The 27,079-nt window shown below is 36.5% G+C and overlaps 2 protein-coding genes across 8 annotated transcripts in view; one reads left to right on the forward strand and one right to left on the reverse strand.

Annotated features, from left to right (window-relative positions):
- Window positions 1-20,747, forward strand: part of CEP68 (centrosomal protein 68) — a 36,483-nt gene extending 15,736 nt beyond the window's left edge. For 2 of the 6 annotated variants that reach the window (XM_031950580.1, XM_031950581.1), the window contains exons 3-7: window positions 959-2,461; window positions 3,755-3,877; window positions 8,719-8,815; window positions 16,024-16,182; window positions 17,994-20,747. In XM_031950580.1, coding sequence (XP_031806440.1) covers window positions 959-2,461; window positions 3,755-3,877; window positions 8,719-8,815; window positions 16,024-16,178 — 1,878 coding nt within the window. In that variant the 3' untranslated portion in view covers window positions 16,179-16,182; window positions 17,994-20,747. The other 4 variants (XR_004231731.1, XM_031950579.1, XM_031950583.1 and 1 more) reach the window with 4 other exon arrangements.
- A 501-nt stretch (window positions 20,748-21,248) lies between these two features.
- RAB1A (RAB1A, member RAS oncogene family) overlaps window positions 21,249-27,079 on the reverse strand; it is a 42,671-nt gene continuing 36,840 nt past the window's right edge. For both annotated transcript variants that reach the window (XM_031950584.1, XM_031950585.1), the window contains 2 exons: window positions 24,140-24,271; window positions 21,249-23,726 (listed from right to left, as the gene is read on the reverse strand). In XM_031950584.1, the coding sequence (XP_031806444.1) occupies window positions 23,529-23,726; window positions 24,140-24,271 (330 nt within the window). In that variant the 3' untranslated portion in view covers window positions 21,249-23,528. The remainder of the gene's footprint in view (window positions 23,727-24,139; window positions 24,272-27,079) is intronic.

Below are 27,079 nucleotides of genomic sequence, written 5' to 3' on the forward strand. Positions count from 1 at the left end.
TGTCTTTGGATGACACAGTCTTGGAGTCTTTTTTAACTTGTGTAGGATCTACATGCCAGGAAACCAGGAGCAGTACTCCACAAGGAGGCCTTAGAGGAGAACTTCCCCCAAAAGTGTCATCAGCTAAGAGAGGCAACAAGACCTAGAGAAAAGGGTGCTTCTTGGATTTCAGAAATAGCTGAGTTCAAATCCTCCCTCTAAAACTTAATGGCTGTGACCCTGGGCAAGTTCACTTACATTCCTCTGTGCCCCAGCTACTTTCTTAGGATTTAGATTGAGTTACCTTTGGGTTGCAATCTAATCCATCTCACAAATTCTGCCTTTATCTTTTAAACAAAACTATGAATGGTACTCCTTATTCTGCTTTTCCTTGATTAGAATTATCCAATATTACTACAATCACAACTCCTTGAAGTAACAAACTTTTATTTCATATAGGAGAGCTGAGTTATACAGTGGTATTTGAACATGTAGTTCTGCAGGTTGCTTTTGCTAGCCCTGGGATCACAATGAAGAAGATTCAAAGATAGAATAAAACCCTTTCTTTCTACTTAGACATTTCTCAAAGATTTTTTTCAAAAGAGGATTTATTCTGTTTCAGGAGGGGCATAAATTTGTTATCATACATCTCTGCCCTATTTGGCTATCCCCCCAACCTAAATTGGCAGTCTTTGGTATTTTGCTGTTTTATCTGTTGAGAAAGAAATCCTTTGAAAGCTGTTTTCTCTATTCAAAGATAATAATATTGTGCTAGTGACATTCATTAGATTCTTTGAGTCTTACAATTTGGGAATCTTTGCATTTGCCATTCTAAAGGGTTCTTTTCTTAAGTTGGGCCTTGCGGTTGTCATCCAGGTGCCAAATAAGAGTCTTTGGCCCTATTGTTATATTATCAGATTGCTTCGATACAGTCACCTCTATGGTTATGTTTTTTCTTTGTCTTCCTTCTTCACTACAGATTGAAGAGAAATTGTGTCTTGATTCTCCAGAGCTCCTTCAGAGTATTACTGATCCTCTAGCCAGGACTCTCAGCTCAGGAGAAGTTGCCGATGACGAAGACGACCATTCCAGTTTGGAATCCCCCCGAATCCATGATTCTAGACAACAACCCTACAACTCCAGTTCTTCTTTCTCATTGAAGTGGAAATCTTTCTTGAACCTAGATGTATCTGCCCTTTCTTTTTCCAGTCACAGGTTTCCCACCTCCCCTCCCCAAAATGGCTGCCTACAACAGAGAAACAAGACAGGATCCCACAGCCTATGGCCTGCTACAAGCTCCTCATGTGTGCCATCTGACTTGTTGAGCTCTGCATCGGGCCCCATGCCTCCCACCCCCAGGAGCGGCGGAGCCGTGGCTGAGGCAAGCACGCGGCGGTCCTCCTTTCAGGCTGATTACTGGGCTTGTGTGCTGCCCGACTCCCTGCCTCCATCTCCTGATCGCCGCTCCCGTCTCTGGAATCCAAATAAAGAGTATGAAGATTTACTGGATTATACATACCCTTTAAAGCCCAAGGCTCAGCTTCCAAAGCATGCTGACAGCCATGTGCTGGCCAACCCCTTCCTGCATGATTCAGGGGTTGACGTGGACAGCTTCTCCCTGTCTCCGGAGAACACCCTGAAGTCCCCCGCTACTCTGTCTCATGACTGCCTTCCAACAGAACCAGATGTCCAGCTTCCTTCAGAGCCCAGAAATTCTGAGGACAGGTTTTCTACTATGGTGTCCCAGACCCAAGGTGGCTTGAGACTGGCGGCTTCTGGTCACCTTACGTCTACTCCCAAAGCCAGTAATAGACAAGCTTTTCAGAATGACAAAGAGCAGCCCTTAATGAACCTCAGGAAACCTCTACCTGTGGGAAGATGCCTTGAGGCTCACTTGCCATCACCAGGAGAATGGTCCAGGAGCAGTTCTTTTTCAACACTTATAGGAAAGAATGGTGCCAGTGGTGATCTCCAGAGTCTTTCCTATGACGCTTCCATGGAATCAGGGTGGAAAACATCAGAGGATATTGAAATTGAAGAAGAGTATCTTGCCCTGCCCCCTCGGCTGACCCAGTTTTCCAGTCTGGCTCCATATCTGTCCACCATTCAGACGAACAATTCCCAGCCTTCTGTATCCACTAAAGGGCAAGATTTACCAGCTGCCTCTAGTCAAGAGCCAACTCCCCTTCTGCACCCTAGCACCCAGAAGTCTCCTGCTTGGAAAAAATCCAGAGGGAAGTGGGGTACTACACACAGGGATTGCTGTACCCAGATCCCCCACTATGAGTTTCAAGAACTTGATAGAGAAGGTGATAATAACATATTGATCAGTCAGGACCCAAGAGGCCCACTCAGCCAGCCAAGGACAATCTCCTCCTTAAGGAAAATGCTTGCTGGGCTGGCTTATTCTGACTTGAAACAAGGACAGCATTTAAAGAAAGAGAGGGACCAAGAAAGAGAATCCCTTCTCCAGTGTGTGAAGGTAAGAAAAAAGATATATAGAGATATACATGAAGATCTCTCTTAGCACTATCCTCCAGCCCCTCAAGTGAATTTAAATTTTAGACTGGGTCAAAGCTAAGGTTTACTTTGTAGTCTTATTATATGGGAGATGGTCTCAACTCTCACTTAAAGACAGGCCATTCTGATCCAGCCCCTTGGTGTTGGTTATAAAACTGGGTTTCTAAATCCAAGGATTTAGACATTTTATTGTAGTCTCACATGTTCCAAGTCAGACCAATCCTTCTTGGGACAAGGGGAGAGATTATGGAAGCTGCCCCACCAGATTTCAAATACAGAAGCATGGTTTCATCTGCTACATGCTACTTTAGGGGGCAGAGGGTACATATAGGAGGACTTGATTCTATCTATAGTCTGTCACTTAAAAGAAAGTGTTTCATATTTATGGGAAGCATTTTATTTTCTATAAACAAAGCTCTTATCTACTCAAAGGAGATAATGCTGGGAAAATATTATCCCCATTTACAATGAGGACACTGAGACACAAGAAAGTTGAAGTAGCTGGCTGAACCAAGGCTATACCCAGGGACAGAGCCAGGATTCAAATCCAGGTCTTTCAGATTATGGTGTAAAAGCAATGACCGGAGACTTGGGAAACCCAAGTTGTGGCCTCAGTTCTACACCTCAGGTAAGTGACAATTTGAAGGCAGAGCATTTGTGATTGGTCAGTTGCTATTGGGCAGTTCTCAGGGCTTTACTTTTCTTACCTATAGAATGAAGCATCTGAAGTAGAGGATTTTCCACATCTCTATCAGTTCTGAGATTCTGTGATGTGTTAGTGTTCTGGTCCTTAGGTTTGTGAAGAAAGGTAGAAGATGCAAGTTTTTATAATTTTTAGCAGTGTTTTAAGACCAGGGGTGATTGTAGCCATTTGTTTTAGGCTAATCTTGTTCAGCAGAAGTAGCTCCTTAAAGTTAACATGCTATATAGGCTGACATAGTTTTTCCCAGATTTTTCCCAAGCAATATTGCATTTTCTCGACTTAGATTGGCATCTTTTGGGAATACTAACCCAGGGGGCAGAGATACTGAACTAAAAGGTTAAATATTTTTAAAGATCACTGTGATACAGGCCTCTTGCAGAACAGAGCTTCAGAAGTACAAGAAAGGCACCAAAAAAAGATGAGGTCCAAGAATCCTTACTCATACATTAAGTAACCTTGAATAAAGGCCTGTGTCTGCAGTAAAAAGAGGTTTGTCTTTATATAGGTTTCCCTAGAACATAGATAAATAACAGTTATGTTTGGCCTCAGTAGACATTTTGCTGTCACCTTGAAGAGCTGATTTGCTGGCTGTATAAAGTAGCTGAAGTTACAGACAACTTGATTCCATCAAAATCTAACATTTCAAGCCTCAAGTCTTCCCTACAGCTTTATCGGGTGAGTGTAAATAAAACCTCATGTGTTTATTGTATCTATCAATCAGCCTTCTGTGAGGGGTGGTGGCTAAATAATTATTAACATTATACATTTTTGCCTAAGAGTCCTCATTTCAAGTTACTAGGAGGGGGTAATTATTTTCCCATTTTTGCCTCTTTCTGCCAAAAGTAGAAAAAAGAAAGCTAACAAATCTACTTAATGTGGGCAGCTCCTGGTTTTATCATCTCCCCTGATAGGATGTACTCTTCTTGAGGGCAGGGATTATTTCATTTTTATCCTTTTATCTCTATTGCCTGGTGTGATATATGGCACATAGTAGGAAGTCAATAAATACTTTTTTGATTGATTCATATCAACATAGTACCTTTCCTTACCTATTAAAGAGAATGTACAGTGTCAAAAATATTAAAGTATAAATGAGATGAAGCTGGTAATGGATAATAAAATAGGTTTTTCAATCTAAGTTGAAGGCAAGGAAAGACAGGAAGGCATTTTTTTGTGGATTAGTAGCTCATGTATATATATAGCACTTAAAGGATTATTGAACACTTTCCTTACAACAACTTTGTGATCAAGGCAGGGCAAATATTATTAGCCCCATTTTCCAGTTGAAGATACTGAGACTTAAATAAGGTATAAAGTGTTGCACTCAGTTAATAATTGTAAGAACCAGGTGCTGTGCTGTGTTGAATCCAGGAACTTTATACTAGCCAGTGCTGTCATCTCTGTTAATCATTATTGGTCGTGTTACTTAATTCATTTCTCTAGTGCTTTGTCTTGGTAAATTGTTTTCCTATCCTGTGAGGGCAGAGTATTTTGTTTTGTTTTGTTTTTTTAGGAAATAAGGGAATTAAACAAGGATTGTTCCCCTCAGATTTTTTCCTGCAAATTGTTATAACCTTTGAAGTGTACAATGCTTGGCTAAGAACCATTTCCCAGAGAGCAGTTGTTTTACTCTGACCTCCCACTCTGTCAAGTTGACTAACCCTGACTCGTGCTCTACCCTGTTCTTAGGGGCTTTTCCCTCTTTGTTAGAGTTGAATAAAATATTATTGTGGTTATATATCATACAAGAGAAGAGAAGAGTAGGGAGGAGGGAGAGTCTAAGCTAGCCCCTCCTAGAATGGCCCATTTTCTCTTTTTAAAATTTTATTTAAATTTAAATAGAAAATAGAAAAAGGAAAAAAAAACTGCTATGTTTACCACAGAACATAAGATTCAAAATATAAAGCAATAAATTTCTATTTCAAGAAAGCACATATAATAAATACTACATATTGTGTTCAAAGCCATCCATCTTTACTGCTTTGTAGATTTTCCTTTATTCTCTGTTGTGGAATTTTTACTTTATTCTTTATCTGCCCCCCTTTCCTCTCTGCTTCCCTCTAGATTTTTCCCCCATTCTCCCCCTCTCAATTAAGCACAGATATATATTTACATACATACATATATATGTATATCTATTCATACAATCCATACATATATCCCTATACACACAAACATATATAAAAATATATACACACATTAATATACATTGACATATTATAGACTCATACACATATACATTCATATGCATCTAAGTTTGTACCATGCTAGCTTGTTTTTTGTTTCTCTGAAGATGGATAACATCTTCCTGAATAAGTTCAAGTCTTTCTATATTTTTCTAATTCCACCAACTCATTTCCTACACCCCAGCAATATTTCAATCTTGTATTGTCTAATTATTTGAGTCTATAAAACAATATTGATTAATATGGCTGACACAGAATGTAATTTCCCCCCCCCTTTTTTTTTTGACTAAATCTGTTTTCGCTTTACCCTATTCTACTGATCTTTATTTTGTTTGTGTGTATCTTTATTTCCAATACCTGCTGACTTCTGCTTTATTTCTACCTACTATCTTGCCCTCCCCATCTAAATCCTCTATGTCACTTCCTCTTGCATTTCATTTATATAATTATTCATCTTACTTTTTCCTTAGTTTTGCTTTTTAAAATCACATCATATTCAGCTGTATCCCAGTCTCTTTCAAACTACCCAATAATTATTGACATATAAATAGAAACAGTTTGCCCTTATTGAGTCCTTTGTAATTAGTCTTTGATGTTTATCTTATATTTCTCTAGGTCCTAGAGAAGGTCCAGTGGTTCTCAAAAGTATGGTCTAGAGAATCCTGAGGATCGCTGAAACCCTTTTAGAAGGTCTACAAATTCAAAAATAGTTTTTATTCCCAATATGGTGTAAATGTCTATAAATATAATCTAGATAAACAAAAACGCTTTGGAGAGATACTCCATAATTTTTAATAGGATAAAGATAACTGAAAACAAAAGTTTGAGAACCACAGCGTCTAAGACAATGTATGTCAGATTTTCTAGAAGTTCAGATCTTTTGCACCAAATTCCTGAAAGTCTGGATTCATTGAATGTCTTTTTTTTCATTCAGCATTATACTTAATTTGGGGGGGGGTATGATATTTTCAGCTGCAACCCCAGTTTTTATTCTTTCATATAGTATTCAAGACTTTTTGTCTTTTAATGTAGCTGCTTCTAGGTATTGTGTGATTCTGATTCTGGCTCTACCATATTTGAATTATTTTTCTCTTGTTGCTTATATTTTCTTTTTGACCTGGGGATTTTGGAATTTGGCTGTGATGTTCCTGTAGGTTTTCTTTTTTCCTATTTCTACTTTTCCCTCTTATTCTAACACTTTAGAATAATTTTCTTTAATTCTTTTATTATTGTATCAAGATTCTTTTTTAATTGTAGCTTTAGATAGTCCAGTTATTGTTTTTTCCTTTTAATCTGTTCTCCAGCTCAGTTCTTTTCCTTTATGAGATGTTTCACATTCTCTTTTTTTTTTTCATTCTTTATATTGTTTTATTATTTCTTGGTCTCTTATAACTTTGCTGGCTTTCCTGCCCCCAATTCTGATTTTCAAGGAGTCATTTTCTTCTTTTTTTCATTCTTTATATTGTTTTATTATTTCTTGGTCTCTTATAACTTTGCTGGCTTTCCTGCCCCCAATTCTGATTTTCAAGGAGTCATTTTCTTCCTTAAGATTGTGGATCTCCTTTTCCACTTAGCTGACTTTTCATAATCTTGTTTTTTCTGGATTTTTCTTATTTTCTTTTTAAATTTTTCCTTAGCCTCTCTTTTGATTTTTAGAGTCTTTTTGGTATTTTTCTATGATTTCTTTTTTGGGTAGGTGATCATTTGGAGTGGGGGAGGCTTTTTTGGTTGCAGTATCCATCTTTGAAGATGAACCCTAGTGTTCTCTATGGGAACTTTCTTTGGTTACATTCTTTCTCCTTTGCCTGCTTGTCTTAAATACACACACACACACACACACACACACACACACACACACACACTGTTTGTTATTGTACCACTTCTAGTTTTGCGGTGTGAGGGATAATGCCGCTGGCCTTAGGTCCCCCTTCAGTTCTCCCCTCTGCCCTCCTGCAGGCACCAGCAGCCAGCAGACTCCCTGCCGCACTGCTTCTCCGGCAGCATAGCTAGGTCTGGCATTCCTTGTCAGCAGAGGCTCTCCCTCTCTCTATCTTCCCTGGGGACCTAGCTAGCCCCAGGGCTCACTACTTGCTATTTCCTTTAAACTAGCCTGCAGGTGTTCTGGATGTTTTTCTTTGGATTTTGGTTGTTCTGGGAGCACCACCTTATGCCCCAATTCTTGTTTTGTATGGTTATGTATTTGCCTTGAGGTGAGATCTGGAGAGTTTGGAATTTTCTGATCTACTCTGCAGAATTCCCAAAATCCTTCCTTTTTTTAGAATGTCTTGATTAAACTTGGGATTTAATCTGGTTAGAGGTGGTGAGACGGGTTTGTCATGGAGCGCCAACTTGGACAGGATTGTGGCAGAAATAATTAGAGGCTGCCTTCTGTCTGCCTCCAAAACCCATGAACAGTATCGTGAAAGCAAAGCAGAGATTCCATTCCTGGCCCTTCTACCACTGATGCTCAATAAATGCTTATTCCTTTCCTTTTCTCTCTCCCTCAGACCAAAGTCACCCCAAAACTATGTGAGACTGCCTAGGTGGTTTTCAGAATGCCATCATTCTGCTCTTCTCTGGTGCCTTCAGATATTTTATCTTCCACTCTCCCAGTGGGGAGATGATCTTTCATTGCATTATATTGCAGTTTGGAATAGTCTGTGAAGAAGGATAGCCTTCTTTGTCTCAAATAGAACTGTCTAAACCTCAACAAAAAGTTTTGCTTTGAATTCCCTGGTATTTGAGTATGTATTTTTTTCAAAGCCAATTAATTAAAATTAGTTTGCTTTGAAAAGTTCATTAAATATCTTGAGACAATGTTATGAGTTATGGGAGTAGGTAAGGGGAGTGAAAGAAGAGCTAGGAATTTCTTCTCAAGACATTTGAAAGAGAGAAGAGACGATGATACAGAGGACCGTGGTGGATTTGGTATGTGAAATCCTGGCTCTACTGCTTATTATTCAGATACAAAATAGGAAGGTTGGACTAAATGAAATTTAGCTGCCTTCTAGCTCTAAATCTGTGCTCTTTTGAATGACTGTCTCAAACTGCCTATGAGCCGTGCTCTGCCACCACAGTCTCATTCTACCATCAAGCAAGCATTATCTAGCAAACCACAGTGAAATTTGTCTCATATTTTTCTTAGTTTCAAAGACTAATGTTAAGCAAAGACATTATACTCTTGGAGTAGAGGGTTTATTTTTTCTTCATCTTAGAGCTTAACATGGTTTCTTTGTATTATTTTGATTTGGGGGCACTTATTCTTATAAAAACTTGTTAAATTATGCTCAGAAAATGTTATTTTTCTTTATCATGATACCCTTTTTTCAGCAATTTAAAAAAGACATAGCTGAACACCAATCCCTGACCGAGAGTGTCTTACAGAAAGGGGAAATTCTGCTCCAGTGCTTGTTGGATAACACACCAGGTGAGATATCTAACATTTTGCTTCATATAGACTATAGCCGATATCACTCTCCTGTCAAGAAAGCAGTATTTACAGTGGATAGAGCACTTGCGCTGAAGTTAGAAGGACCCGAGTTCAAATGCAGTCTTAGACACTTAACACTTTCTAGCTGTGTGAACCTGGGCAAGTCACTTAATCCCAATTGCCTTGGGTGGGGGGGGGGGGGGGGGAGGAAGCTATGTAGAACCCAATATTTACTTTGCACAGAGATAAGAAACTAATATTGTACAAATCCTAGATCATATGTCTTTAAATTCCCCTTGTGGTAGGCTAAACATCTATACTACTCATCTTGCCCTGAAACTTCCTGGCATTGCTTAGTCTTTCTGCTTAAAAGCAAAAATGTATCTTTGATTTGGCCTTGAAAATGGGAAATTGAATCTGCTCTGGAAAGTATGTGATGATCTCTTATTTTTATGTCCATTGAAGCTTGGTTTTTAGAGAAACAAGTATGATTATATAAGGACAATAATTATGTTTTTAGTCTAGAGATACACAAGTACATCATTGAAGGAGGAGAGAATAATGAGTGGGTACACAATGGCCCCGCAAAATATGGCATAGACTGATGCCAGTGTTGTAGGGAGGTGATGGTATAGACCTAAGATTAGAGAGAGGCAAGGCAGAGGGAGAGGTGGAATGTCAGCAGATTGCAATGAAAAGTTCGTGAACATGAAAATGGAACACATGATATGACAAGATTGAGCCTTTGACTATCACTGTGGCTGCAGTGTGGTGATGGATTAAATCAGGAGAAATGAGGAGCTTCAAGATTATAGTGTTTGAGTGAATGTCATTATGAATGCTGAAGCCTTAGTATGAAGGCAGGAGTTGGGGAGGAGAGAAAGAGCCCATTGAGAAAAGAAGGGGAATGCCCTGGAGTTTGGAAATCAGCAGCTACTAGAATTTTAATTTGGTGTCAAAATATACATTAAGTGAGTCTCAAAGGAGAAGAGGTTAGTGAGTGGTGTGGTTAGGAGGAGAGCTTGAAAGTGACCATGAGAGGTAAAGGTTATTCCCCTACAGTAAATTAGATTCAGTGAGTGAAAAGTACAACTAGCCCTGGAAAGAATGGTCAGGAAATTGATGTCTCAGTGAGATCCAGAAGGTGATAAAAAGTAAAGGACTCAAGAATATTTAACTGGATCTTGAAGTACAGAGGAAGAAGTACATGTCTATAAGGATTAGTCTTGTTGAGGAAGATTTTATGGAAAAGATGGGATAGAATGAGTGAATGAAATCAGAAACAAAAAGAAAGTGTATCTGGAACAGTGAAAAATTGAATCTGACTAGTTTGGGCAATCATGTTGGAGAGGAAAACAGTTAACTAGATAGGTTGAATCCTGATTTTAGGATAAGCACATAGAGGAACTTAGGTTCCTCTATATCAAATGTTCCTACTATATCAAATCAGGAAATAGGGGAATCATAAAAGACTGGTATGACTCCAAAATTGTGTCAGGATCTAAATCTTTGAATGTGAATTCTTCAAATAAATACTTTCCCCTTCAACTTTCCATTTAGCTATTTTCTATCCATGTGAATTTTCACCAGAGTGGTAGTGGGAGGGGATAGAGGAAGTTAAATGAGGTGAATCTCTCTGCTATTTTTGTTAGCATTTTTACTTAAAGGGTGTAGGTGGGAGGAAGAGGCATAGAAGGGGAGAAAACAGATGTAATGGTAGGGAAAATTTCTTACTGAAGATTGTTATATTCAGGAGGAAAGTCGGATCTCTTATGTGAAAATGTGTGAAAATATGTGTAGAACTATACGTTTAATATATATTGTATTACTTGCTGTTTAGGGAAGGAGGAAAAAATGGAACACAAGCAAGAGTGAATGTTGAAAACTATTTTTGCATGTATTTTGAAAATAAAAAGCAGTTATTTTTTAAAAATAGAATTGGGCAAGTAAAAGCTAATAACTCCATGAGACATCAAGAAACAGACAAAATAAACATGAAAATAACAGAAGAAAATGTAAAATATCTCATTGGATAAACAAGTGACCTGGAAAATAGGTCCAGGAGAGATAATTTTAAAATTATTAGACAACCTGAACAACCTGAAACTATGATCAGGCAAAAGGCCTAGACAGCATCTTTCAAGAAATCATGGAAAATGACCTGATATTCTAAAACTAGAGGATAAAAGAGTAATTTTAAAAATCCATCAAACATCTGAAACATCCCAAAATAAAAACTCCCAGGAACATTAAAGGCAAATTTCAGAACTCTCAAGTTAAGGAGAAAATACTGCAAGTAGCCAGAAAGAGACAATTCACATGTCAAGGAATCGGGATTACACAGGATATAAACCTCTGTTAAAAGGATTGGAGGGTTTGGGATGATATTCCAGAAGGCACAAGAGCTTGAGTTACAACCAAGAATCACCTACTCAGCAAAACTGAGCATAATCCTTTGGGGGAAGGGGGCATTCATTGAAATAGAATACTTTTAGACATTCCTGGTGGGGAAGAAAACCAGAACTAAACAGAAAAGTTTGATTTTCAGATACAAGATTCAAGAGAAACGTGAAAAGGTAAACAGGAAGAAAAAAAAAACATGTTATTCAGTATAATTAAACTTCTACATATTTACATAGTAAGATGACACTTATAACTTAAGAACTTTTTGTCACTATTAATACAGTTAAAAGGACATACATACATATATACATACACACATAAAGGGTGAGGACTTTAATGGAATGATATAAAAAAAGTTAAAAGGATTGCTCTGGGAGAAAGGAAAGGTAGATGGAGTACACTATTTCATATGAAGAAGTTCAAAATCCTATTATGACAGTCACAAAAAGGGAGTGGGGTAAGCATTGTGTAAACCTTACTCTTGTAGGATTTGGCTCAAATATGGGAACATACATTTGGGATAGAAATCTATCTTATTCTATAGTGAAATAGAGGGATGGGGAATAAGAAAGAGGTGATATAGAAGGGAAGAAAGATTGAGAGAGGCAGTAAATCAGAGGCAAAAAAGGGGGGGAGGGTAGGAAAAGAAAAATATACACAGGGAAAACAGGACAGAAGGAAATATACAATAATCATAACCATGAATGGGATGAACTCACCCATAAAATGGAAGTGAATAGCAGAGTAGATTAAAAACCCAAATCCTACAGTATTTTGTTTACAAAAGACACATTTGAAGCAGGGAGACAGAGTAAAGGTAAAAGGCTGGAGGAGAATATATTGTTTCAACTAAAGTTAAAAAAATTGGGGGGCAATCATGATCTTAGACAAAGTAACAACAAAAATAGATCTAACTAAAAGAGATAGGGAAGGAATCTACATCTTGATAAAAGGTAGCATAAAAAATGAAATATTCTAAAAATACATGCACTAAAAAGCACATTTTTAAAGGAGTTAGTTATAGGAGGAAATAGACATTAAAATACTAATAGAGACTCTCAACTTTCCCCTCTCAGAACTAGAAAAAATAGAATCATAAACAAGAAAAAGGTAAATAAAACTTTAGAATAGATGGGAAAGACAAACCTCTGGAGAAAACTGAGTAGAGTTAAAGGAATATGTCTTGCAGTGGTTGCATGGCACCTACACAAAAATTGATCAAGTATCAGATAGGTTATAAACACCTCACAATCAAATACAAAAAGCAGAAATATTCAATGCATCCTTTTCAGATTGTGATTTGATAAATGTTATATTTAATAAAAGACCATGGAAAGATATATTAAAAATTAATTGGAAACTTAAATAATTCTGAAGATTGGGTTAAAGAACAGATCATAAAAACAATAATTTCATTAAAGAAAATGCTAAGACAACATACCAAAATTTATAGGATGCCGCAAAAGCAGTACTTGAGGGAAAATGTATTTTCTTAGTGCTTACATGAGTAAAAGAAAAAACAGATCAATGAATTGGGCATGCAACTAAAAAAAACTAGAAAAAGAAGAAATTTAAAATCCCCAATTAAATACAAAATTGGAAACCTAAAAACCATAGGAGAGATTAATAAAAGTGAAAATAAGAAAACCATTTAATAAATAAAACTAAAACCTGGTTTTGTTTTTTAAAAAATAGATACACATTGTTTAATTTGGTTTAAAAAAAATTACCAATATCAAAAGATTGAACTCACCACCAATGAATAGGCAATTAAAGCAACAATTAGCAGGTTTTTTGCCCAACAATATGCCAGTGAATCGTGACAATCTAAATGAAAAGAACGAATACTTACGAAACTATAAATTGCCCAGATTAACAGAAGAGGAAATAGAATACTTAAATAATCCAATCATAGGAAAAAAAACAACAAATTATCAGCGAACTCCCTCAGAAAAAATCCCCAGGGCCACATGAATTCACAAGTGAATTCTGCCAAGTGAATTAAGAACAATTGGTCCTAATGTAAACTATTTGGAAAAATAGGCAAAGGGAGACTCCTCCTAAATTCCTTTTATGACACAAATTTGGTGCTGACATCTAAACTTGAAGAGTCAGAATGGAGGAAAGGAGGAACTATAGATCAATTTTCCTAGTAACTATTGCTGCAAATATTTTAAATAAAATACTGTTAAGGAGATTCCAACAATGTATCACAAGGATTATCCGCTATGACCAAGTGAAATTTATATGCAGGACTGGTTCAATATTAGGGAAACGTTCAACATAATTGATCATGTCAATAACAAAACCAACAGAAATCAATAGATGTTGAAAAAGCATTTGACCAAAAACCACAAGATCTGTTCCTATTAAAAACAAAGAGCATAGGAATAGTTTTTCTTAAAATGACAAGTAGCATCTAAACCATCAGCATACATGATATGTAAAGGGGATAAACTAGAAGCATTCCCATTAAGTTCAGGGGTGAAACAAGATTGCCCATTATCACCACTACCATTCAGTATTGCACTAGAAATGTTAGCTATAGCAATGAGTGAAGAAAAAGAAATAGAAGGAATAGAAATAGGCAATGAGGAAACAATTATCATTTTGTACAGATCATATGATGGTATACTCAAGAGAATCAACCAAAAACTACTTGAAATAACAGTGTTAGCAAAGTTGCAAGATATAAAATAAATCTCTATAAATTAACATTTGTATATTATCAACAAAACTGAGCAGTAAGAAATAAGAGAAATTGCATCTAAAATAATAGTAGACAATATAAAATACTTGGGAGTCTACCTGCCAAGACAAATCCAGGAATTATATGAACATAGATATAAAATACTTCATACAAATAATAGCATACCCAAATAGTTGGAAAACTATCAGTTAGTTTACCTGCCAGCTCTATGGAGAAGAGAGTTTATGACCAAACAAAAGATAGTATTACTAGATGTAAAATGGGCAGTTTTGATTGTATTAAATTTAAAAGGTTTCACACAAACAGAACCAATGTAACTAACATTAGAAGGAAAGTAGAAAGGTGAGAAACAATTTTTATAGTAAGGGTCTCTGTATAAAGGCTTTGCTTCTAAAGTTGTTCCTGGAACAAGAAAGGCATGTATGGCTAGGAGTGAATTCCCTCTCCAAGGTCCCATTTAATTGATAGTTTTGGTCTTAGCTATAAAAGTGTTCATTTTCTGTCTTCACTGAGCCTGAAACCACTAATATGTGCATTATTTTTCATTTGATTCTTGGACAACTTGGATGCCTCCAACTCCTTTTTATACCAAGACTTGGACACTGCTACTTAATGATGAAATTCCATTCAGCTAGACATCCTTTTGAAATTTCTTGCCCTTTGTCTCTCTCCCCAGAGTATGTTCCCTTTAAGAATTTAAGATCCTTAGGAGGAGAGCAAAACTCATAGTAGGAAAAGAAAACCACTGCACAGTTTCAAAGAAATAGTATGAATGGGCAGTGAAAGTTATCCAAATCCTGTGAGCCTGGGCAAGTTACCTATCTTCTCCACAACATCTCCTCTGCTAACCCAAAGTCTCCTTTTATTCTAAATCTGCACAATTTAGAGCCAATATACATAAGGGGAATACCTGCTTTACTCACATTTGGAATCCCTTTCCTTGACTTATCTCGCCAAGCCACAGAACTCTCTCCATGGTCTCTGCCTGATGACAATGCCTTGGCATGGCTTCCTCCAGAGGCTGATTTCCAGCCCCCAGTTCTCGGTCTACTTTTCTTCTTATCTGCGTTGTCCAAAGATCAGTAGTTTCCTCTTCCTCTGCTGGCAGATGTTGTAGATGGGGCAGGAAGCTTGAGAAAGGACTGGCAAGACTGATTGTGCATGATAAGGGCTCAGAGAGTGAGGTGAACTTTGTGTTCTAACAAGGGCTGCATGTATTACAAACAGAGGACACTTGTCTGTCATAATCAGGGCCACAAGCATCCTGTCCTTGTGCGCCTTAGGGAAGAACTTTACCTACCAGGGACCCCACGGTATGTGACATGGCCTCATAATTGAAGTGAGCTTACAAGTCGGGGTCCTAAGGCAGCTCCTTTAGCCTCCATGGTCCAGGAGTCATCAGAAAGGAAGACAGTAAGTGATCTACCTCATGTCCCTGACTACAAATATGAGGGCTTGGCTTGGAACCCTCACCCATTTCCTAAAGTGATTTGTGTAATTTGTTAAAATCCTGATTTTGTGTGTCCATTCATATTCTTTTCTCCAGAATTACAGGTCAGTCTTCCTACTAACTAGAATAGGGCTGGAAGGAACTTTAGAAGTCACCTAGTCCAGCTCCTTTGTTTTGCAGGTGAAGATTTTTTTTTTCACCAACTTGCCCTAGACTTGCCACTATGACTCATCTATCGCCTCCCCTATCAGTCCCTTCTTCAGTTGTAATAGTGAATTTCTTCTGCAATTTTGGGGAAGGGCCTAGACCAGCCATTCTTCATTCTTTACACTTTGTTGCCATGCTGCCCAGTTATTTGAACCCAGACACCGTTACATGACGGAAGTTTAGCTTTAATTTGAAGGTGAAAATGTGGATTTCAGAATTTGAACCAAAAACTTTTGAACAAACATCTGCCATCAGTTTCTGGCCATTAGTATACTAAGTAGTAGTTCATTAAGACTGTATCTTTAAACCAAGGATTATCATCTTGATGGGGGAAAATATTTCTGTAAGATCCAGTGATATGGTTTTTTGTTCTCTTATTTCTTGACTATCACTTGCATATTCTGGGTGCTAATTACTCTGATCTCCCCTTGTTAGTTTTAAAGGATGTTCTTGGGTTGATTGCAAGGCAATCCAGTGAGCTTGAGGACCATGCAGAACGACTATATGACTCGGTCTTAGCAGCTTTAGATGTTTTGGCCGGGAGCACGTCTGGCCCAGACAGCAAGCCAGCTACATGTGAAAGGATATAATCAGGTAAGCAAAGAAATGGGGGGGAGAGGAAGACATTTCTCTCCGTAATCTCTTCAGAAACATTTGTGCTAAATGTTTGTTGAGTGAATTGTTAAAAATGAAAACCAAGAGAAGATAAACAGTATAAATGTTGCCAATTGGAATTGGGTAGGACTCCAAGCAGAACTAGAAGATGGGGTGGTCCTATCTTGTAATGATGGGTAAAATGCAGGGCTTGAAGTCACAAAGACTGAGGTTCAAACTTCTCCAAGCACTTTTCAATTCAGGGAAATGATGTCTTTGAAATGCTATGCAAACCTTAAAAGCACTATGTAAATATAACATATAAAAATGTGACATTGCTGATGCTGATCAACAAGCATTTAATATTCTGTGTACTAGACTGTAGGGACACAACCCTCAAGTCATTTACATCCTCTTGGGAGAAACATCAAGTATATCATATGCTTAATATATTGTCATATTCTTATAACAATTATATTTACTCTGTATTATGTATTAAATATATGTGCTATCTATGCACATGTATGTATTATATAGGGTAGTTTGGGGAGAAGGCTCATGCAGCTAGGAAGTGAAGACTATATAGGTGAGTGCTGGGGCAGCAAAGAGGGTAGTGTGCAGACCAGGCATGGGGTGGGACAGTCATTGCAAATAAATGGGAGATGGATGGTGGAATGTGTGAGGAACAGAAGTGCAAGGAGGAGAGGGATGTGTCCATAAGGTAGTTTGGAGTTGGATTTTGAAAGGCTTTAATATGGAAAACCATCTACAACTTAATCTTCATTGCTTGGGACAGCAAGAATTTAAGGACCTTAGTTACATGGTCCCACAACTAGCATATTTCAGGCTGGACTGAAATAGCTCTTATCTGATTCTTATGCTAGCCTGTGTCATTAGAATCATAGAATCAGCTCAGTTGCTAGTGATTCTGTTCATTTTCCTGAAATTAATCATTTCTTTTAGCTTAGAGACTGGTTAACAATGTATTTCTGCAGCAACTCTAGTTGAAAAGATCCATCTTGCTTTTTTTTCTGCTAACACACAAGAGAGTGTCAGTCTTTGCCTCTGAAACCTCTAATTATTCCCATTTGCATTTAATAAAACTTAAAATATTTTTTTTCTCTGCCCTAGCTTATCCCTCATAACTAACAGGGATTCAAGAGTCTCAGGTTTTATTTCCCTGTCTCCCACTCAGGTTCTGAACCTGTTTTCCACCCCCATACTCCTGCCTGGCCATAAAAAAAAGGGCATAGCAGCTACTCCATGCTTTTTAAAGAAGAAACAATTCCATCTTTTGGTCTATGAGAAAAGGTGAGGTGACAAGGATGGGGTCCTGGCAGCCAAGTGGTCACTACCACTCATACTGCCCCTTCACTGCTCATCCCCACTGTCTCAGGAAGGGTTTAATAAATGGACTAAGCTGGTGATTTAGTACAACATTCTTTTCCAGAATGGTTCCCCTGGCGAATAGAATACTAATTGTACCATGTCAGGAGCAATCTGTGGCAAGAGTTTGTGCTGTTCACAGAATGGCTTAAGAAACACTGAATTAGGAATCCTAAAATCCCAGTTTCAGTATAGCTCTGTAACTCTATGTGTGACTTTGGTCCAGCCACTTACACTATAATTCCCCCATTAGTGAAAAACTAAAGATAGGATGGCGTCCTTTCTTAGTCTAAGATCTACAGTGCCTAAAAATTCAGTCTATGAGAGCAAGTCACTCTAGCCTGGTCAAGGATGCACATAATTCTTGAATTTGGTTTTTCTTTGCCAGTTCCTGCCTATAACACATGACCTTCTTTCTATTTCAGGTAACATCTCAAGGCTCAAGGAATCTGTTAGCCCAAACCTGGTTGTTTGGAAAAACAAGAATTTGCTGGAAGCCAAGCCAAAGCAATGATTGTTTTGTCGGATCATTCTGATGTAGCAGAGAGAACTATAGCATTGACCTACTGGCTCTTAAATGATTTTTCATGTGTGAAGTGGACAGCTACTTGAATTATTGAAAAAATACCTTCCAGACCAAGGTTTTTTTTCAAATGGTGCTTCCAGTGACTCTATAGGGATTGCCAAGCCACTCAGCTTCTCAGTTCTTAATAGAAAATAGCCTAAGTGACAAGTCTGTCCCCTTAAAAAGAAAAGGGAATGGTAGCAACTGTCCTCATAACCAGACTTAGTCTCAGGAACCAGTTTGCATCACCTGTTTTTATTAAGTGTCCACAGAGGGCTGGGAAATTTAACATGGAAAATACTTGGCCTCCAAATTGCGAACTAAAAAGAGTGTTGGCCGATCTTTCCACAACAAAACCTCATTTGGGAAAAAACCAAACCTGGTTTGGTTTTTTTGCATGTTTACAACAGGAAGGCATCAACACTTGACCTACTGATGACAACTGAATACATCCCATCAAAACGTTGGGAAATAGTAAGTAACACTAGTTTTCCTGCTATGCCAGTTGTCTTTGTTAAATTGAAAGATGGCACCTCCAGTACACATTAAATGCCTATTACTGAAGGCATTTTAGATTCTTTTCAAGTGGATGATCTGATGTGATTTTTATGCCCATCTCTTGGGTAACTTGAGTGTTTGGCTGGCCTCGTTTAATTCCTTAACGTTTAGGCTCTAAGTGTACTTTGCCATCCTGAGTGTAAACACTAGAAAAAGAAAATGCAATCTCCTCGCAATTTTAAAGTGGAAATGTAATTTAACCATTTAAATAATTCTATACCTTTTTAGAATGACACAAGAGGCTTGCAGAACAGATCATTTTCCCAAACTGAATTTACTCAGGTCATGAATGAATGAACATAGAGGAAAGCAAGTAGAATATAAACTTAATTAAGAATTGAGAAAAGGATGTTTAGTAGTGAAATATTAGAGGAAAAGAACTCAGAGCTTTGGGGAAATACTTTTCAGTTTGAACAGGTTACTTTATAAAGAAAATGAAATGATGAAAGATGGAATAGGTCAACTGTAGAGTTAATCATTTTCTGAGGTTAACCTCAGAAAGTCTGAGATACACATTTCTAAATTGGTTCATATAGACATGAAGTCCCGATGACAGCATTAAGATTTCAAATACTTGAGTTTTAGGTGGTATAGTGAATAAATTAAACTACTATCCTTAAAAATAGAAGAAGTCCAACATTCATTTCTAGCCAAAGAAAATTATAAGTCCCCTAGTGCAGTGCTGTCAGATTTCTTGAAAATTAGGTGATGTCTTGGGACATATAAAATGTAAATTGCTTACCTAGATGAGCTAGCCAGCTCCAACCATTTCAAATTGTTGGTTACACATATTACAAAGAGGTAATTCCTGTCTAGTTCTTTAGAGAGGATTTTCAATTTGGTGATAATGTTTATGGGAAGGAAATAACGCCCTTAAGACTCAAGACCGATTAAAACACCCAATCTTTCTAAATGTATTGTTAATAACATACACTATGAAGTCACAGGCTAAAGACTTCTGTTCAAGTTCTGCTCCTGACAGTATGACTGTGATCCTGAGCAGAAGTGACCTAAATCTTGCAGTATTCGGTCCTCTTTTCCTCCCTTCAGGCAGTTCTCTAAGACTGAAGGAGGTGCTAATAATCAGTATTGATGGAATCAACCTATTAGAAATGAAATGTCCTAGAAATACTTTTTTTCCTTTCCCCTTCTCCCCCCAAAAAAGTATAAAGACAGTTTTGGTTTAGGAGAGAAAAAACCATTGGGATTAGAGTTAAAAAAAAAAAAAAAGTCTTATTCCTGCCAGACACTAATCATGTGACTGTGGACAAATCACTTTAGCAGTTTGTTTCCTCTCATAATATGTGACTACCTATAGTAGTCACATCTCATAGGTTTATACCATGATGTTAAAATGAAAATATGGGTAAAGTAATGTAAAAAATACTAAAGAGCTTCTCAAAATGTGCTCAAAATAATGAGACAGGTTCTAGGAAGTTGAAAATATTTTCATAACTGCATTTTAATTCTAAATTAGAAATTTGAAAGTCCTCAGTTAAGTATAAAGAGGTCTTCTTAAGAATGTTAAGAAAACCATTGATCTGAGTCATACTGGTTTTGTCATCAATAATGGAGGGAATTCCTGATATTAGTGATATCAGTAACTTCATATTTTGTCCCCAGATACACGGTAATACTTAAGAGAAATACCAGTTTGTCACATTTAAACTGATTTGAAAATAGAAGTAACTTGTACATGAATCAGCTGTGAGTAGAACATCCTATAGAAGGTGGTACTCAGTACTATGTAACAAGTGATGGGAGAAAATGAAATTCCGAATTCTGCAACTAATGGTGCCTCCTGAAATCTAGTACTGGATTTATACAACTTCCACAAAACGCTCTTGGGAGAGGCTCTTTTTCTTTAAGTAAAGGATTCATACAAAAGGCTTTTTAAGCTATTACCATTCAAATCCTTTTCCCAATTGAGTAGCAAAACACCATAGTATCTTATCTGTGGAAGCTAACTTTATAGCTGGCTGAGAATGCCACTAAGCCCAGTTGACAGCCACTATTCTTAAAAAAAAAAAAAAAAAAAAAAAAAAAAAAAATTTGGCTTAGCAGTCATTCAGTAATGCTAAAAGTTAGGCCAATCTCAAAATCTTGGGCAAAAAATGTTATCACCAACATTAAATCTACTTGGGCAAATGTTCCTGAAATCATTAAGACAGATGGGAAATGTTGCCTTGCTTTATGTACCTCTTGCCAACAAGTTCTGTTAAATCTCATGTCCACTGTAAACAACCTATCTAGAATGGTAAAATGAACACTGGATTAAGTCCCACTTCTATTTAAGTGACTGCATATACGACAAAGTGTAGGTGAACTATTTTTAACCTATCTATGAACTGAAGATGTTAATGTACAGTTACAATGAACATGTTTCTGAAAGCACTTATTCAAAACATAAAGCAGTACAAAAATGTTAAAAGATAATCTTTTACTAACCATGTAAAGTCAGCATTATTGCTAATAAACGAAATTTCAACAGGTTAAGGAGGCTTAGATTAAGAAATAATGGCCACCTCACAAAGATCCCCTATTTTTCTTTAAACAACTGTTTCTGAAGTATCCTTTATAATTCCCAACATCTAGCCACAATAAAGTCCATAGCCCCACATTAAATAACTTGTTCCTAAAAGTCATGGCAGAAAGGAATGTTTCCCCCCATGCAACTAACAACTTACTTTTCCCAATCAATCAGGACATTAAAAAAACCCAATAGACATTATTACACAGCATTATTTTCCTTATTTTGAATGTCTTGGGGAATCATATCAGGATTTTCCAGATTATTCAAATAAGCATGTAAATTACATGAAAACTTTGCTAGTTCACCAATGTAATAAATCTTGCTTCAGAATCCAAAGTTTGTGATTTATTCATTCAATTACTTTTCAAGTGTTTCTGAAAGCTGTGTTTTATGCTGTTTTAAGACAAATGTAACTGTTTGTTTGAAGGTGTTTATTTTTTTAAATTACCCAAACACTGTCTGTGACTTCAGGAACTGGTCAGTTGCCTTATGTAGTATGAATAGATTCTCAATAAGCACATCTATAATACAAAGTAAACTATGATTTTATTGTGAAATTCTCATAGATGGAAAATTCAATTGTATATTTATTCTGTTCATTCATTTTACAATAATCTTAACCACTTATTTTTGTACCATGTTTTACGATTGCCTGTTTAGTGAAAATAAAATAAAAAATATTTTAAGGGTTGCTTTTACTTGTATTTTAACCCCTGAATTAAGTTTAAAGACTTTACCATAGGATGTGTTTGTGTACAGTGTTTTGGCTATTGTAGCATATATTTAAACAATAAGGGGAGAATCTTAAATGAAAGCATTTAGGGGAAAACAAAGATTTGGTATCCACTCAAAAAGAAAAAAACACCCCCCAAAACAACAAAAAACCTAACCCAAGATCTTCTTGAGACTTTTTACATTGTTATGTGGGTGCAAAAATTCACCCAGGCAATTAACTTCTTTTTATAGTTTCCACCCAGCCACAAATAGTTTTAACTCATTTTAGGGGTGTCATTTTTCAGGTAAGGGTTATCAACTAATGAAAGAAAACATACTCCCAGCTTGCTTCTTCATTGTTTTAACTTTTCGCCCCAACACAAGTTATATAGCTACAGTTTATGGAGGGCAGAATAATTGAAAATAGTGCACTAAACTTATTTAATAAAGTTGAAACAGTATTGATTCAGAATATGGAAGTAACAGGATATAAAAAAAAAAAAGCACATACTGGCTAAATTACATCAGCTTGAATTGTTAGTCTGATCATTCACAAGTTAGGAAAAAGATACAATTTTCCATCTCTACTACAGATGAATTAACAAAAGCATTTCTAAATAAAGCCATTTTAAAAATGGTTTTAAAGATCAGAGATAAGACTAAATATTGTACATTCAAAAATGTACTTGATCTCCATAAATACCACTTTAATTTCTCTCCAAACCAAATTTGCTAAATCCCTGTACAGTATACATGCCTGCACTGTTGCATCATTTATCAGGTAGGTATATTAGCTGGGAAGCATTGTTGTTGCTATTCTAAAATAGGTCTAAAGTGCCCTGTTGAACATAAATGGCTATGTTTTGAGCACAATGCAAGCCTATATTTCCCCTTAACCATAAGAATTAAGACAATACTTATCACCATACAGTTTGATATTACTTCCAATAAGTACAATATTTATTAAACATTTCTTCAGTTGTTTGTTACATATTGTGCAACAAATTACAATATTCTGCAGCCACAAATTATATGCAGAGTATGAAGAAACTAGTAATCAGATAGTGTAATCTTTCCATTTATAACTCTACAAGAAAGAACTAGCAAATCAGATCTTACATATAACATCTCACTAAACTTTTATGCATGGAAAGTGACAGACACTGTTGTGCTGTTTGATACAAAATGGCTGAACTTCATCTTCAGAAGACTAAACCCGACATCTAAACATGCCAATATAAACATCAAAACAAAATATATTCTAACCAACCACGGGAAACAGTCTGGTATCAGGAAAGCAACAAGGATTACACACATTATTTTATAAACCAGCACACAAAGGTTTAAAACAGTTCTGAAAATGAAGTTAGCTGTCTTGAGTCAAGGGAATAAAAAAAAAGTCAGTATTGACCATTTACAATCTCTGACCTTTGTGGAGACGGTAAGAATCTGTTGTAGTGCAGCTACATACAGTACAATTCAGGCAATTTTGTTTTTTTTTGTTTTTTGTTTTTTTTTTTTGTTTTTTTTTTTTTTCACTTGGGTTCAGATTGCAAATTCATTGTTGTGAGAAAAGAAGGGAGGCAGATTTTAGCAGCAACCTCCACTAGACTGCTTGACTGGAGTGCTCTGAATTTTAACATTGGATTTCTCTGCACCCCCTGCTGTTGCTCCAGGGCCCATTCGCTTTTTAATCTCAGCCGCCATTGTCATGAAAGACTGTTCTACGTTTGTTGCATTCTTTGCACTGGTTTCCAAAAATGGAATTCCAAGAGAATCTGCAAATTCCTGGCAATATAAAATATGAAATGAAGAATAAAGTTAGACCCATTCTCCATGAGCATTGTTACCTGTTAAGAAATGTATTGGTGATAAATACATTAAACCTTTCCCCCACGATGATATTTAGGAATGAATTATATTCTCATTCCTTTTCATCTGAATTCTTCCCATTTTAAACCTCAACACAAATGTCGACTCAAAGTTTTTCTTGATTCCACAGAACAATTTGTCCGATATATTCATTATTGTATATTTGAATTATGTTAAATTCTCCAAGTTCATTTTGATTCAAATGAGTATTTCTCAAATACTCAGTTTTTTGATTCAGAAATACTACTCAAGGAGTGACAGTAATTTTTAAGTTTTACTTTTTCAAGCTTCAACTTGAAATAAAAATATAAAGAATAAAATTGACATACCTTTGCTGTTGTGTAGTCTACTACTTTCTTTGTGGTCAGATCACATTTGTTCCCTACCAATAACTTGTTGACATTTTCACTGGCATAACGATCTATTTCCTGCAGCCACTGTTTTACATTATTGAAGGACTCCTATAAAAACAGGTATGAAGAAATATTGTCAAAATCACCTTCTGGACATCAAATATTCAGTTTCCTAAACTGGAAATTTTAGCACTATCTTTGTTTTTTCTTCACCCCTCAATTCTACCCTGGTTCTTATTAATTTTAAAATCTCTCAAAACATTGCCCTATTGTTCATTCCTCCTTCACCCTCATCTTCACCCTACAAGCCTCACAGCTCTCTATTAATTCAAATTATCTTTCTTATTACTACCTAGTCACTGACTGTGATATAGTCTCTGCATAAAAATCTTTAGCCACTTCCTAATGCCTACTCACCACATAAACTTAAAAATGTTTTCTGACATTAAATAAAACCCCTCCAAAATCTGGCATAATTGGACCTTTCCAACCTGACCTTAAATTACTTCACCATATACACTACACCAACTGCCCATTGTTGCCCAAGCTCTCTACTTTTCAATCTCTAAGCTTTTTTTCTAAAATGGTTTCTAGGAATGAAATGCTCTCTCTTCCCTTTGCCTGAATTCTTCACCCATTTTAAATCTCAACCCAATACTAACTCCTCCAAGAACTCTTTCTCCCCAGTCATATCATTTGGGGACAATCATCTACTTTAGACTGTACAGAACACTATTTTTGTACATGCATTATTTTGTATTTGAGTTCTAGAGTTATAATATCCATTCTACCAGGACATAGGCTCCATGAGGCAGGTGACCAGGTTATCCAAATACTATCTCTCCTCAATGTTCTGCCAACAAGAAGGTATTAAAACTTTGAGTAATATAATGAATACATCAAATTCACTGGAAAAGAGGGATGGATGGATGAAGAAAAAAAACAATCAAAATAATGTGTAAAAGTTGCAAAGAAAATAATAATTGAAGCTCCACGTAAAGTTTCCTAAGAAAATGAAAACTCTTTATAGAGGTGCCTAAAGTCCCCCCAACTCTGAAGTTCAGAGAAAACAGGCATAAACAAAGAAATATTCCTTACACACCTCAACTGAAAAAGCAGCAAAATGAGGACTATCTTAGGTGAATACTGTTTTTAGAGAAACACAGTATAGGATATAGACAACTGGTCTTAAGTTTATCAGGAAGACTCAGGGTCATTCTGTGCCTCAGACACATCCTAGTCTCTCCAGTCCTTTTTCTGCCCCAGGCCAAGTCTAAAACTAAGTTATAAAAGACAGTAGGCCTGTATCAAGGGAGGTGAGTTTCAACACTTAGGAAATTATAAGAACAGATCCCATGTCCCCTACCCACTTAACTTTACCTCAGTTAATGTAAATCTATCAACACTTAGGAAATTATAAGAACAGATCCCATGTCCCCTACCCACTTAACTTTACCTCAGTTAATGTAAATCTATTACAAAGCAAAGGATTTTGTACTACAAGAGTAGTGCAACATATGTTGTCCACCTAGCACATGCAGAGTACTGGGACTATGTATGAGACAATTCCCAGTCCCTGTTCTTATAAAGTTTTAGTATCATTACCAAGGTATTAAGTCTGTAAGAGATACAAGGTGCTATGTAAGATTTGAATAGTATGGGGACATCCTAATGTATGATATTGATATGTATTATAAATTATTTTACTAAGTTTTACTTTATTTTTTTACAAATAATAAACAGGTTAACTTCAGAGGATTCCATCTTTCTTAATTTTCTAGATCTTCTCTAACTCAGCTTCAATTGATCAATGATGGACAGAAGCAGCTACACCCAAAGAAAGAACACTGAGAAATGAGTGTAAACTGTTTGCATTTTTGTTTTTCTTCCCGGGTTATTTTTACCTTCTGAATCCAATTCTTCCTGTGCAACAAGAGAACTGTTTGGTTCTGCACACTTATATTGTATCTAGAATATACTGTGACATATTTAACATGTATAGGACTGCTTGCCATCTGGGGGAGGGGGGTGGAGGGAGGGAGGAGAAAAGTCGGAACAGAAGTGGGTGCAAGGGATAATGTTGTAAAAAATTACCCAGGCATGGGTTCTGTCAATAAAAAGTTATAATTTAAAAAAAATTTTTTTCTAGATCTTCAAAATGAAGAAAAGCTTGTTAAAATAAGAGAGTTTATTTCCCAATTATACCAAATCTAGATACTAAAGGACAACATCTTAAGAGTAGGAGCAACTTTTGGCCAAAGTTGAAAGGAAAACCTTTCCATTCCTTTTTGTTCACACTAGTAGAATTTTTAATACTTTCTACTGCAAATGAATTTCACTTTCAGAAAATCACACAAAATAATCAGCCTGAAGTATACAGTTGATGATAACATAATAACAGCTAGCATTTACACAGCACCTAATATGTGTCTATTCTAATACTAAATTCTTTATCTCATTTCATCCTCACAACTACTTTGGGATACATATCCAAAATTATCCCCATTTTACAGTTGAAGAAACGGAAGCAAACAATATTTAAGTAATTTGACCAAGATTATACAACTAATAAGTATTCAGAACCACTTTTGAACTCACAACTTTTGACTTTAGGTCCAGAATTCTATCCATGGCACCACTAATATGTATGACTGCAGCAGAAAGATAAAAGGGGTAGAGGAAAAAAGGGAGGTGGGAGACAAAAGGAATGATCCCCCCACCAGTCATGTAGATGAAGGCAAGGAATTACCAATGGACATTTTATGGTGCTTTACTGGAATACACACAATATCATAAGTACCAGAAAGTGAAGTCTCCAAGCATTATTTTACTGAGGGGTAGAAGGCAGAGACATGTACACATACATGCACATATGAACACAAGATCACATGTCTATAATAATTGGAATAGCTAACA

Source organism: Sarcophilus harrisii, chromosome 2 (genome assembly GCF_902635505.1).
Source record: "Sarcophilus harrisii chromosome 2, mSarHar1.11, whole genome shotgun sequence".
In the NCBI taxonomy this organism is placed as follows: Eukaryota; Metazoa; Chordata; class Mammalia; order Dasyuromorphia; family Dasyuridae; genus Sarcophilus; species Sarcophilus harrisii.